The sequence below is a fragment of the Ceratina calcarata genome, unplaced genomic scaffold (genome assembly GCF_001652005.2).
Source record: "Ceratina calcarata isolate Rehan_Ccalc_2016 unplaced genomic scaffold, ASM165200v1 scaffold48.2, whole genome shotgun sequence".
NCBI classification, from domain to species: domain Eukaryota; kingdom Metazoa; phylum Arthropoda; class Insecta; order Hymenoptera; family Apidae; genus Ceratina; species Ceratina calcarata.
Genome location: NW_017172225.1, coordinates 2,406,067 through 2,420,992, shown reverse-complemented (window position 1 = coordinate 2,420,992; position 14,926 = coordinate 2,406,067). Strand labels below are relative to the sequence as shown.

The 14,926-nt window shown below is 40.9% G+C and overlaps 2 protein-coding genes across 8 annotated transcripts in view; one reads left to right on the top strand and one right to left on the bottom strand.

Moving 5' to 3' along the window:
* Positions 1-7,270, top strand: part of Liprin-gamma (liprin protein kazrin) — a 75,949-nt gene extending 68,679 nt beyond the window's left edge. For all 5 annotated transcript variants that reach the window (XM_026815867.1, XM_018029248.2, XM_026815866.1 and 2 more), the window contains 4 exons: positions 2,479-2,668; positions 3,808-3,834; positions 6,039-6,059; positions 6,930-7,270. In XM_026815867.1, the coding sequence (XP_026671668.1) occupies positions 2,479-2,668; positions 3,808-3,834; positions 6,039-6,059; positions 6,930-7,163 (472 nt within the window). In that variant the 3' untranslated portion in view covers positions 7,164-7,270. The remainder of the gene's footprint in view (positions 1-2,478; positions 2,669-3,807; positions 3,835-6,038; positions 6,060-6,929) is intronic.
* A 2,779-nt stretch (positions 7,271-10,049) lies between these two features.
* Positions 10,050-14,853, bottom strand: LOC108627786 (uncharacterized). 3 transcript variants are annotated; one of them, XM_026815869.1, is made up of 4 exons: positions 14,359-14,853; positions 14,096-14,182; positions 13,484-14,011; positions 10,050-12,445 (listed from the first exon to the last, which is right to left on the bottom strand). In XM_026815869.1, exons 3-4 carry the CDS (start codon positions 13,505-13,507, stop codon positions 10,529-10,531), a joined length of 1,941 nt encoding a protein of 646 aa, XP_026671670.1. In that variant the 5' UTR covers positions 13,508-14,011; positions 14,096-14,182; positions 14,359-14,853; the 3' UTR covers positions 10,050-10,528. The 3 variants fall into 3 exon arrangements, with proteins under 3 accessions (XP_026671670.1, XP_017884745.1, XP_026671669.1); XM_018029256.2 differs by lacking the exon at positions 14,096-14,182; XM_026815868.1 differs by having other exon boundaries at positions 13,484-14,182; positions 14,376-14,853.
* Positions 14,854-14,926: the final 73 nt, after the last annotated feature.

Sequence of the window (14,926 nt, the reverse complement as noted above, 5' to 3'; positions counted from 1 at the left end):
AACAAATTTTTCAATTTTTCTGAGATTTTTCCAAGGGGGTACCCCTTCAAATTTTGCGAAATTTTCGTTTTTTGCCAATAACTCCCAAACCACTGGACTTACGGAAAAATTGCTTAAAACCTTCCTTGTAGAGGACGACGAGATCTACAATTTCCATATAAAAGTTTCTTGCTAGCGTCAATAGTTAACGAGTAATTTGCAAAAAACTGTTTTTTCGTTTTTCGTCAATTACTCGTAAACTATTGATGCTAGCGAGAAACTTTTACATGGAAATTGTAGATCTTGTCGCCCTCTACAAGAAAAGTTGTATGCAATTTTCCCGTAGAACCAACGGTTTAGGAATTATTGAGGAAAAACGAAATTTTTTGTCAAAAGTTCGCTGATTCGACGGTGGAATGGTCGGATTTTCTCAAGATATATAAAATGCCGATTAATCATACTTAATTCATTAAATATCGAAGTTAGGAGAAAAACAACTATTATTTGAAGTATTTTTCGACATTTTTCGGAATACTTTACTTTTGAGATTGATTGTACAGCCAATACATCCTTAAAGAGTTTCATTAACAAAATTTAGTTTCTCCAAACGGTAGCTATTCATATCGGAGGGTGGTTCTAAAAATTGGTGTGCATTCTGCTCGACGAATAATGCAACGAAATTATTTAAAATATGCAATTCAATCGTATTAAAGCGACGTATCATTTATTCTTACAATTCAAACGACATATATTTATTTAATTATGCAACATGTTCTCGTCTCACGCGATGTGTTCTATTCAATATTTCACGGAAGATTAAAGAATCCCGTTGCTATTTGAATCCGTGCCATAGTCTCGTCCCAGTTTTCAGAATCACCCCGCGAGTCTAGACTGAGCAAACAGACTGACATATTTGGACATCGTACATATCATAAAGATATTAGAGAATCCGGGCTAACATGATCGACGACATACGATAAGTTGAAAAAAAGAGAAATGATGCTATAAAGAGGTAAAACATGCTTGCCATTCCGGGTGATCTCGATTCTAAACGGCTCGAAACGAACCAGAACGGTCGAGATCGCTGGAGATGGATATTTCCCTTCATGGTCAGACGACAGAACACGATACGTGCTGTTCCCTAATTGTGCAAAGCTTCTAATGAATAATTTAGAAGATCTGATCTGAGCTCGTTCTAAATTTCTACGTTCCTCGTTCGATCGCATCTAATTTGAACGGGAACAGGACAGATCATGTTTTTTTAAATCTGATCACGCGAGGGATTTAGTAAGTAAGTACTCTCATCCGTAATACACACGCCATACTTGGATATATCGGGAATACACACACGTCTAAACAGTACAGTACAATCTCGACATAATGTACATATACAAACATATGCAGTATATATTATATACTCGTTTCTTTATCGATGAAAGAGACATGAATAATATATTGTACTCGGCACCGCAGCGATTCGCTGGGTCTGCAGTCCACTCGATCGCGGATCCATCGGTAACGTTCTCTATCAATAGCTGAGCCGTAGCCCACAGCTGCTGCCTGCACTGCACTGCGCTATGTACAGCACACGTTATGATATTTAGTAACTCTGGTGTAATCCCTGGCCAGCAAATCTCTCTTAATTCTCTTTTTAATTAACATTTCGAACGATTCGGCGAACCTCATTTTAAAAAAGAGAAGGAAATTGGTTTCGTGGAGTGGATTAATTATTCTGACGATATCTAATTCAGTCCTTAATAAATATTTAACAAGGATCCTAGAGACTCTGATTTACTTTCAGTAATTGTCAGATTCTTGGAATAAAAAATTGTATCATGGTTCGGCGGGGTATAAATTAGAATTGCCACGGATTACATCAGTACGCATTATGGTTCCTTTGATATTTTTCTAATTTGCCAACTTTGATATTTACATTTTTGACTGTTCGGTGTTATTACTCCAATATCGATGCCAGTAAACATATATACATTATTCTATATCGATGGTGCACAAAATGCTTGTGTATGTATATTTATGTTGTAACTAGATATTCATTATGATACATATATCATTATCTATTCTGGAGCACTTGCAGCGAGCCACTGTTCGATTACCTACCGTGAATTCGATGTTCTGCGTGCAATACCCGTGCACCTAAGTCGAGCCCCTCGCGTCCCTCGCACCCATAGTAAAAACCGAACGTTTACTTGAACCATTTTAGATCCCCCGCAAAATTCAATTCCAATTATTCGTTGTCCCTTACTTCGATCCATTTCTGATCTCACGAACTTGCCCTCACGCCCCGTCACTCGTCAAATGAGAACGAAATCAGATTTGAAAAAAAGAAAAATGGAGAGAGGTTCGCTGCAAAACGTGTGTGTGTCCGCGGTGTCACCAAAGAGGTGTGTGGAATAGAAAGAAAAAAAAAGAAATCGGGAACGTAAATGCGTGTAGACACGCAGAAGGGCGTGCATGAAAGCGTGGTGTGCGTGTGCGTAGAAGTCAGCTGGAGGTGGTCCCGAGGAACAGCACCGGCGGGGGTCGTCCGATGAGCACCGTGAGCGCAGGGGGTAGCCTCGGTCGCGGAAGCAGGGCGTTGCACCTTCAGCATCATCAGAGCTCCCTGTCCGCGCTCCACATGACGGCCAATCACTCGGGCACGGTCGATAGACGCCGATCCAGCCTCAGGGTAACGTACCGTATAGATTCAAAGACACACACTCGGTCCTCTTCGTCGATAATGCACTGGATAATTCGGTGGTATCTTTCTTTTTCGGTTCGAACCCTCAACAGGCCGCGATACGCTCTCGACACACCGCTCTTCACTTTTCCACTGGTCGATCAGTTCTTCACGCGAAATTCAGTGATAGCAACTTGTTGAATAGAAGTTTAAATCGCGTTTTAAACAATTTCCTAATATCTGTTGAATCGCAACGAGCAATCGACGTTCTTTCAACACAATTTTAATTGATGCTTTGATCGAATAAATATGTTCATTGCAGAAGTGTAAGAGAGTTTAAGAAACAGCGGTCTGTCTTGAGAGATACGTAATCTCTATTGGTCACTGAGTCATAGATGACTTTCTTCATACATATTTTAACTACGGCCAAACATGATGTAAATAACACAGATACGATCAGTACATAGAAAGCCATCGTTGACAGTCTTCCATAGTCATGGGCAAGATTTTCAGTGGCAGCTGGGGTTGTTTCCGTCGAGAGATAATTTGATGATTCGAGCTGCTACTAAAAATTCATGTCTCGCACGCTTCCACAGCCACGTTGATTTCTTTTCATTTCATTTGTACATATCGACTTGTTGATTTGCTCATTTCATTTCTCATTGGCACGATGCATGGCACCGCTTAGTCAAGGACGCTCACGCAGTATTTCTTGTCATACAGCAACTCCCTGTTTCATTCCTGAATAAAACGATTTAATCCTTATCGAAGGAGTAGCGCGCAAACACTTTGTAGATATAGACAAAACCTTTGAAACAGCGAACATTATTATTATTAATTTTGTCGAATATTAAAACACCGAAACATAGTATCAGAGCATCAAGCTTTATTCATTCATTGGCTGAATCACGAAACTCATCGCACTGTGAACAAAAAAGATCTGTTAAAATTTCTAGTCGTTCTTCCACGCGAACCAGGGATTAACGATTACAAAATGATGGGCTGTTCTGTAACTACAAACGTGACCGACGTGTGATCTGACCACGATAAGGATTAAAAATAAAACAAAAAAAAGAAAAACGAAAGCTGTGAGCTATGCGCTCGACCTAACGTTAATCATTCTCCTTGCATCCTGTGGATCGTCGCAGACCTGCAGTCTTCTTTACTTGAAAAAGGTTCGGTATATATGTATATAATTACGTAGATCTGTATTGACTCGTCGTTGATTTCGCCACGCGTGTGCATTAGTTTAGCACCGTAGGGGTCCCCAATGACGGTTTCAACCTCACAGATGTTCATTCGATCCTCCCTGTTTCCTTCGAGGATCCCGTGTTACATTTCGAGAGAGATGATTCTCGTTCTCTCTTTTATTTTGTTACTTTCGTTCTGAGAGATTGCAATGATCGTCGCCTGATTCGATCAGATCCTCGAGGAAAGGGAGGAGCGCGGTTTTGTGGTGGAACGTGGCCGGAAAACGATAGTTCATTGATCGGTGTTCGAGGTTCAGAATTTTTAAATCTAATTAATCGTTGTCCGACACGTTCCGTACTTAAAAAATACACAGTAGATGTCCATCTCTGTCGTAGAGCATCCATCAGAACGACGAGTCCTTCTCGAGTTATTCAGGCGTTCCGGAAACTGGATGTCTCCTCGTGAATCGAAAACACGCGTGGATTTTAGCGGAATGTCGTGAAATGAGAATTATTAGACACTTCGCTAAAATACAGATCTCGGCCTCGCTCGTACGGACCTCGAAGATTCGCGTGAACAAATTATTGATGTTAACCGTGATTTGGAAAAGAAAATTGATTTTCGTCGTCGTCGGTTCGACGAGCGCGAGAAACGGTATTACTTTTTCTTTAATCGAGACATGGAGTTGTTTGAAATTTTCATGGGAAGACTGACGTTCGGGATACGACGGACGTGATCGTGTCACGCCTATACTGGGTGTCCCGAAAAAAGTATTAGAGCCGAAAAGGGGTGATTCTGGGAATATTTCTTTTGCAAATTATTGTTCAGAAACACTTACAGAATCACCTCCCTTCGGCTTTAACACCTTTTTCCGGGACACCCTGTATAACTTGTGGGAGTTTCGAAGATATCTCTCTATACTTAATCGCCTATTTGTAAAACTTGTAAACTCTCGCTGACGATTTTGTTTAGCGAACATCACTGAACAGCATGTTTGACAGGGATTGTGAAGAAAAAAGATGAGCTTAATTAGTGACATTTAACGAGCCGGCCGCTCGAGAGTCTCCCTTTCGTAATTCATCGAATCGCAAATTACTCTTAAACTTGAATCATGATGACTTTGTTCATCCTATTTGCTTTTCATAGTTTGTATCATTTTCAAAGAATAGGTGAGTCGTGAAAACTAATTTTCGACTCTCGAGTTAGACAATCATTTTTTGTGAATGCTCGATGAACTACGATTAAAATATAGCGACTCCTGATTATCCTCGACCGTCGTTATTTAGTACCTAAATTTCCTTTTAAGAGGCTGACTGTATCGCCGCCACATTGTAAACACTGTACATAAAACGCAATTGTCGATTACCAAGTTCTCCTTTCTCCGCCGATCTCTATAGAGCACTAACGGATAACGAATGTGCCACTAATGATAATGGCCCCTATTGAAATAGCTGCGGCCACGAAACGCCACCGATGCTCACGACGTTATCAGCAATCCTGACGCTCACTATGGTACAAAATACAAAACAGAAAGAAATTTTGATTGCGAAACCTCTTGATTTATAAAGAAAATCTTATCTTATGATTCATTCCTATATCTCGGTCCATTCCGGAGATATATGGGCGTCAATCAAAGTTTTATATCATAGGCAATGATTCATGATGACCAAATGATTATATCATTGGCGTGAAGGTCAGCGTGAAAATCGCTGAAAAATCTATGCTTTTTTCCGGGTACGGTTTTCCAGCAAGGAGACTTTCCTGATTCGACTATCGGAAGTTGTCACCTGTTTTTGTTACGACCCGTCGAACGTTCACAGTTTTTTCTTGCTTTTGCTTTCCTGCTGTGTCGTAGCAACGGGTCTCGCGGCCGAGCTCCTAATCTCGCAGGCAATAACGGGGCCGAATGGTGTATATGCGAAAAGAAAACGTGTCTCGTAGAAACCAGCGTTCTGTAGAGATCAGTTTTTCCACGTATGTTAGAGTATCCTGTTTTCCAAAGGATACGTTCACCGTAGTGAGTATTCGCATTTTAAAAAAAGAGAGAGAGGAGCGTTCGCCGGCGCTCAGTTTTTAGCATCTTAACTCCGATTATAAACGACGCCGAATTATGTAAATATAAACTGATGATTTCAATGTGGAATTCACCACGTGGGTTCTTAATCCGCCTTCTTTCGTCCTTTACTAGTTGTCGTGGAAGAGCTCACAGGTATGCGGCTATTAGTTCATTTGCGTAGACCGACCGACACATAGCTCGTTCTCTTCGCACCCTCCCAATCCTCCCGAACTGAATTTAATTTATACTTTACTTCAAAGACAGAGATTCGATTCTTGCTTCGTTCCTTTTCGACCGATCTCTGGCTTCCTGCATCGTCTCCTAGCTTAACTGTTTCGTTCCTTTCTTCTTGATGACTTTCTTTTCCATCCCTCCCTTTAAAAGTCAGTCACATACCGATCGATCGACAGAGATCAGTGTGCCAGACTTCAATCTGCAAGATCGTGTATTCCAAAAGACATTTGAAACGCAGATCTGTGTCGCTGCACGCGCTTCCCAGCTTCTCGTTGCACCGGATCTCATCCCAGACACACTTTATCTTTCATTTCCTCCCAAAACTCGGAACCGTTTCGAAGTTTCTCGAAACGGCCAAGTTTTTCATTTGACTTCGCGAAAGTCTCGGAACACTTCGGTACTGCAGACTCAGTCATTGACGAAATCATCACCTCTGAACAGTTCACAGACCTGGCATCTTGGACACCCAAGTAGCTCGTTTGCTCGTCCTTTCGACGAACCCGAAATCCGCAGATCCACGAAGTGCAGTAATAAAATCTTTCAACGTCTGATTGAAAGAAGAATGTAGAAAATTCTTGGTCAATTTCATTAAAGAGCCTTACCAGTGTGACCGCCAAAAATTTAGGTCATTTTTAGGAATTTTCTTTAAAAAAGTACTGTATGGAATTTTTTTTAATTGAATAGCGATACGATGTATCTACAGCTACTGTGCTTCGTTTACCATTAAGAAGACCCACCCAGGCAAACGTAGACAAAAATATTTTTAATATTCAAACGAATTCGAAACAGGGATCGTTGAGTAGAGCGTTCGGGCTGCGACCGAGGAGCGAGAAGGCATCCCCATCGTCCTCTTCGGACACCGGGAGTCTGGCCAGCCAGTACATGAGCAGCGCAAGGAGCAACTCGCCGCCACCGCCGCAGCTGCCACCGCGACCGATGACCGGGAACAAGAGGCACCGCAGAGTGAAGAGCATAGGCGACATCGACTACATAACGAGCGCAGCGGTCAGCACGCCCGTTTGACAAGAGGGTAGGCCCCAGCATCCGGGGCCATATCGGAGCCTCAGCGAGCGCGGTTATTCCTCCTCGTATTCGTCGCAATACGGCTCTTATTCCGGTTACAGCAACGTTCTACCAGGAGATCAGTACCAGTACCAGCAGACCGGGAATTATTATCAGTTGAAGGGGGGTTACTATTCGCCGCAGAGTACGGGACCGCCGTTCCCGGGCGTGCAACGCTACGGCAGCCTGGCAGAAGAGGCCTGGTCGTGCACCACGAAGGACGAGGGCGGTTCGAAGGCGAATCCCAGGACTTATCTCGCTTAGCCAGTTCCTGGCTCAGGGAAGTCCTCGGTGGTCCCGCGATGACGATCGCACGATTTTGTTATCGGCGGGCTGTGATCTAGCGGTCCGAATCGTGACACACGACTGAATCAATTGAATCGGCAAATTCTTCTCGCTAACTGTAGTTAATTGATTCACGGTTCAAATCGGTCACGAGGTATCGCACGGTAAACGTATCGCCGTATACGATCAACTGACTTCGATCGGTGAACCTGCTGTGCCTGTGGGGACACGAGAATCGAGAAAACCTGTATGATGTAACGAGACAGAAACTAGGTTTACGGTACGAAGACTCTGCCTGATCGCGTTGTACCTAAACCACTCGACGGATTTAAAACGCGTCGTAACAACGAGCTGTTTCAGTTTATTCAGTAACTGAACCCGAGGTGAATTGCAATCGAATATATTTATTCAGGACCAGTTTTATAGCGCGTGATAACTCATTCTGAACTAGCTTTGTCGAAAGACTTGAGCTTGATCGACGCTTATCAATCCGATGTTTAACTCCTAGCGAATTGAATCTGATAGAGAAGTAACGCGTTCGCTGTCGGCACTCGTTCAAACGTTTCTATCTGTTGTCAGACCGTTTCCATTTAAGTAATTAAAAATGTCTAGAGTGTCCGTCGATACATATCGTTCCCCGCTGACAGCGAATCCGTTGACAGGCTTGAACAATTTTTCGAGCGGTTCAACCCGTAATAGAGTAACAGCTGAAATACCAACAGTATTGTAATGGATCGGCGTTAGGCAGAGGCTCGTACGAATAGACGAATTGTTCAAAACTGAAGACCCCTGACCCCGGTTCATACGAATTGCCATATCTTCTCGCGATCGCTGCCAAAATCCACTATTTCGGAAAACGTCATTTCCTTTCGTCCTCCGTAGGTACCTCAAACGAACGAACACGACCAATTAGAGAGACACGGGACGTGATCGTCGGACTTGGACAGTGCGATTTTCGAGTCCGATCTAATTTATGATCGACAGCTGCGTTCGTGCACACGACAGAATGTCACTCGCGTCGTTTTCCGTAAAGTTTAAGAATTTACTTAGCCGACGTTCAACTCTAGAATTATAATTACAAGACTGTTGTTGGAACTTAGAAGCTCGCGATCTCCCGGGACGGGAATGGGAAAGTTCGTTACTGAAGGAAGATCGTATTCTTTGTATGTACGTCTCGAAGGTAGAAGAAGCAGGCAGGGGCTTCCATCGAATTTCCATGCGAGTCTTTCAAACGCGTTCAGGGCGACGACGTTCGATCAGAGACACACATTCCACTCGCCGTATCTCGAGACGAGAGATCGCAACGCGGAATAAGTATGCAAAGACCTATTTTATCTATCGACGAGAAAATAGTCTAGTATAGTTAGAGAGAGAAAAATATCGAACGACCAAAATTCAGTCGGTTCTGAAGTAGAAAAGGGAGAGATCGATATATTATTTATAATCGTTCGAGCGACGCAGACCTTATTTTCAGTTTTCCATTGAACGCCGAATAAGCTTTCCATAGTGCAGATTATTTTTCAACAGTTTTACGAACTATATCGTAATTTCGATTGATCGACGTTTTCGTTATCTCGTTTGTGATAACTTGTACATAAATGAATGGAACGAATTAGAGAGGTCGTAATGAAATGTTTCTCTGTTTCTTCCAACGCACACGAGGAGACGATCGATCTTGGGGCGATAAAGAAACGGATTATTTAAGAATGAAAAATATATAATTCACAGAATTAAGTATATATAACACCAGAGTTCGGGCGATCACCGTTAAGAGAATAAAAAAAACCGTACGTGTTATTATGTAATTAATTGTAATAACTGTTAAAGAGGAAATAAAAACGCGTGCATGTGCCCCGATTATTAGTCAACGATCTATTTATACAGCCGTGTACGCGACGATCGATCATTACGAAACGTAACAACGATCGTGGAGCATCCGGTCCGGTACTCTGGGCCTCGCGTTCAAGGCCACCAGAATCGAATCGCACGTCAGGATTAATTATTATTAATTATACGCTTGCGCGACGAGACGATATATTTTGTAGATAAAAAAAGATTTTAATTATTAATATTTATTGGTAGAATTTCTTATTGTATTTATGCTCGGTGGTAAATTTCTCTGTACGAAGGGAATCGCTTAGAAGGAATCGCGTGAAATATCTCCGAAGACTAGCCCCGAGCAGACAAAGAGATACAGGAAACTGTTTGTATCTTTAAATAATCCTAATACGTTTTCGATTTATGCATGCTGGAGATGTTTCTGCGATTTCATTTACGCGGACCACGTCGTCGTGCGATCTAGCCGAATAACTTCGGTTCCCGAAATTGGTTTAACTTGTGGTCCAGTATTATCGCCGTTTATCAATCCCATTAAACGGCGGATGAATACTGATCCAGGCGTGAACGATCTGACTCACCTAAGTAATTTATTCCAGGTAAATTAGTTTAGGTTTTTAATTTATTCGACGCGCACCACCCGCACGGTATAAAATTGTATCGTATACAATTGCTTTTATGGATGTCTCTTTAAAGTTTAATAAAGAAACGCGACCAAACGACCAGAATCGATGAACAATTGTAAATGTGCTCGGTATCGTCTGTATATAATTGGTGTGAGTTGTAATCTAAATATTCGAGAGAAACGAAAATAAACGAATGCCTTCAATTCTGTGCATAACGATAGATCATTTAGTCCTCGTTTTTATTAGATTTCATTATAAAATACATAGAAAAAATACATAGAAATACAATAACAAATAATCGTCATTTGTACCATATAAAATATTAACGATTATCAATCTCAGTTACTGGAAGGCAGCTGATTTGTCACACGTTTTAATATTTCAAGTATGGCTTGATTGAGAACATACATACACACGTTCGAAAATTGCATTACGCTGTGATTCCTTACAATGGTGATACGATGCGAGAAAAATTAATTAATTATGAAATAAATACGACTCTGCGGAATATGGGCAGATCTATGAAAAAGATTATACAAACAGAAACATCAGTTATTCATGTTTTTTTTACTAAGGCGACTACAAATTTTTGTTTGAAATGTAAGTATGAAAAGCTGTGAACAATTCGTGTTTCATCTCGTCGATGCAGTCGAATAAGAACGTAATGATTCTAGTCAGAACGTTAAACACTCTGCTACTGTTCGAACAACTCATCGCCCCATACTCCTTTAAATTCGCTTTGCAATAATTCCACGCGAAGAAAACGGCCTCTACTAAAAATTGTCTCGGATCGTCATAGTTCTGGACCACGCAAACAGCGACTTTAAAAATTTTAGTTAGTACGTCGACTGCGTTGTCCATGAATTTGACTTCTTGCAGTATGTTTACAAAGTTCTCCACGTTGGGCAAGTCCACGTGCTCGCCAGAAGAGGATGCGTTTTCGCTGAAGAAATCCCTTATCAGTCTTACCAGTAACACTTTCAACCTGATCATCACGTCGCTTTTTTCCGTCGACGAATTCGGATTTAATTCATCCACTACGACCGTACCTGCCGTTAACAAATGCCCCGTAAAAACCACAGGGTCTATAAATATTCTATTATGTACAACGATATTCCCGTTCGAGTATTTGATGAAAGATTTAGCCCCATGGCCCATTTCGTTCAAAGAGTCCAAGAAATCCTCTTTGTTAACAATGTTCTTAATTTTATATATTATACCCTCGGATGTACTTTCCCCGTCTTGACCTATATGAGGTGCCGTTTTGGCAAACTCTTTCATAAACCGGTTGGAACGTAAACTGTTCTTAAATCTTTCGAATATAGTTCCCTTGGACGTCCCAATCAGCTCGCCAGCCAATTTGGTGCTTATCAAAGTATTACTAAAGAACAGGACGTGAGAAGTGAACATGACTATGTCCAAGAAATCGACTTCTCTCGTAGATTTATATTTGTCGATTAAACAGTAGCCCTGAAACGCTACGCCGAGACCGTTCACTGCCAAATTACTAAATAACATAGAATTGTATGCCACCCTCGCCGCAGATCCAACAGTACTACATTTATTAACGGTGTTAGACAGAAGTGCGGTTCCTCCCGTCGCTCCCATCGACAGAGCCGTGCTGCCTATTCCGAGCCAAGCGGGGAAGGCGTTCCTACTTATGGGACTGATCGACTGCCTGTGTCTAGCGAGGTCCACTAATTTTTGAGAACTTCTGGCGATGATCCACGATCCGCTTACACCGCTGTAAACGAGACCAGCCGTGATCGCGGCCGGTCCGATGGGTGTCACCAGGCTGGCGATGGTTAATCCAAACGTGGTGCAAAGGGAAATCATGTTCGCGCCGACGTCGATAGACTGGAGGATTTTCCCTTTGGTAGAACAAGCGGGTGACTCGAGCACTTCCAGCCATACCGTCGAACAACATTCCGCGACTTTGTATTCCGGGTTCGACTGATATAAACCGCATTTCGGTAGAATCATGGTACATTTAGGTAGCGTATTATTCTTTACGTAGTCGTCCCAGCTTTGGTATACTCTACCATCGTTATCGATGTACCATACACCGATTTCGGATTTTCTTACTTTGATCAGCGGTAGCATGCACAGATCATTTGATTGATCATCAGTTTGTTTACCGGTTTTCTTTGGAATCGTGTGGAGGAATAATACATTATATAAAATTCCAATGTAAATCGACTTGTCCTCACTGTCTCCTCCACATCGTATTATCTGCTTGTATACCGTGTCTATAACTTTACACATCTTCTTATCGTATACTATTCTATTAAATATATTATCGTGTTGGTTATTGCTTGACGTATTTGTGGAACCGATCTCAGTCTCCGTGTCTTTATCAATTTTTGGTGGACCGAAAAGAGCATAGCCAATTTTCTGTTTGATAAGAGTATAATCTTCATGACCATACTCGAACCAGTCAGGAAGCATTTCGTAATAGTATTGTTGATAATTCCCAGCAAGCGCTATTGCTTGCAACTAAAATAATCAACATTCATTATATAATTAACATTTAATTATTAAATTATTAACATTTACAATGTGTATAATAAGTTGAATACGTATTATACACGATATTTCACGAGAAGTGCCGTGTCATGTATTTACCAAACTGTCAAAGTTATCAATGTAATAAAAATACAGAAAAAATTGGAATTCATAGTTTGCCCGATGTAAACCTTGAGATGTTCGAAAGTCACAAGAACGGGGAAGTTTTAAAATAATCGAAAATCTATTTCTTTACGAATAAACATACTTATAATTATAAATGCATATTTGTTTTTTTTACAATTGATGCTTAAATGACCACCTCTAGGTTTTGACCATTCTAAATGTATCGCCGCGGTCGAATCACCGAACGGAAATTGGGAGATACATTCGGGAACATTCATCAAGCATTTGCTTAAGTCGTACACTGTTTATTACAGAAAAAAGGGACATAAAAAAATGCTTAAGGCGATCTTAAAAATAAATAATTACGAATACCGCCCATTGTATCAGGCAATGTAGCCGCGCATTGTTCTTGTCGTATCTCTTACGAATTTCCGTTTGTTTTAAAACGTTGAAACTCCGATACGAAAATCGATTCTTTTCTCGTATCATTACTAATACATAAAAGAATGAAGTTAGTGCGTCCTTACATTATTTTTATTTTTGTATAAGAGAGATAAGGAATAGGAAGCGGGCAGTTAAAAAGGTACGAAAGGATGCCCAGGTCTTCGATACTCAAACGCCTTCGTTTGGGCCCGAGGACGCGATGCATGACTATTTCAAGAAGAAAAACTTCGGACAAGGAAATAGGCAAGGATTAGGTGAACCCAGGACCCAGGTACTTCCGACGGATTAACGTTGTATCCTTATGCGACCTCGCTATCCTCCGAAATACAGATTGTCAATAAACGTAGTTCTGATCAGCATTTGTTTTAATATTTCTTACATTTGTCAGTTACCGTTTAGTAGCTATATTAATAGACACTTCGCGTGAAATACCTTTAATAAACTGTGAATTGTACTTACCTTCCTTTCCTCGAAATCAGACATGTTATTTTTCAAGCAAGGAAATCCTTCCTGGGGTGTTTATTAATATTTTATAATTAGTTTCTTAGAATTATTAACTAACTAATTATATCAAACTACACAGAATAGTTTAAAATATACTGAAAACAAACTGATTGTGAGACGCTACGGTTAACTGTCCCGCGACGACTGACAGGACTGACAGTACGAGATCATGGTATACGTATAATACATATATATATACACGGCGTTCGATAAATCGCTGATGACGCTGCTGTAATACAAAGTTGCTCAGCGTAGGCACTGGCGGGCAAGGGTAGCCTCGGTTTCCCGCGGGCAATCTCGCAGGCATTCAGTAGTAGAGTACGGGCCCTCGTAGTTCAGATAAGGTAAGCCAGACGCTCATGAGGAATTATTATAAAATTTTCATACAAATGGCAAAGAAACTGATTCCTCAATTAGAAGACAATAATTGGCTAAAAGACTTGGCGTTCCTTCCGGGCCTCATTGACCACATTAAATGTCAGGCTACAAGGCAAAAAGAAAACAATAATCTGAAATTTCAATACGAGAAAAATTTGCACAACTTATTAGATTTCTGCAAGGTGTTACCGCGAGATCAATATCCGCAATTACATACAACTTCCGCAAAAATTTCATGTATGCTCGGCTCAACTTATTCGCGTGAACAATTACTTTCTATAATGAAAAAGACGAAATCTGTTATTAGAAATTCATTAAGTCTGTAAAATAGTAGTAATAACAAGTCTGCCGAAGTTTCCGGCGAGGGCATCGATCAGTGCCCGCCGAATTGTTTCTATCCGCGCTAATGAAATGCGCTGCCATATTATTACAGTGTAATAATAGATAGTTACAGTTAAGATAATGTGACCTGAATCAAGTTCCTTTTAAGCGACGCAGCTGAGGTTTCGAATTCGAAACACAATAGTACACTGTGTATATAGAACTTTATTCACGACTTATCTGCATATGTAGCCACTTTATTACTATTGATTCGATCATGAGAAACTTTTATGCTCTGTGCACTTATTGTAAGATATTGCTACGATTGTTAGGTATGACTGATTATTATTCAATTACGACTATACTTTTGCGTATCAGAAAATACATATAGTTGAAGCAGAATAAATTAAATCTTCTACGACATGCCACCTTCGGTACTACCGATGCTACCCATGCTACCGGCTGTAGATTGCAGTTTATCGATAATCCAAGCACCTGCCTAAAGTTCATTCGATGTAGTCGATAGTATGTATCAGAGATTTAGCCGAATAAATGAATCGTTGGCCTCTATCGACTAAATCGATAGTTTTTAGTCGATGGTGCCGTGCCCATCACTATATAATAATTCTGATTAATAAATTAATGAAAACGAAATTCGGCATTTTTATTTCGCTATACTTGACCAAACATGATCTAAAG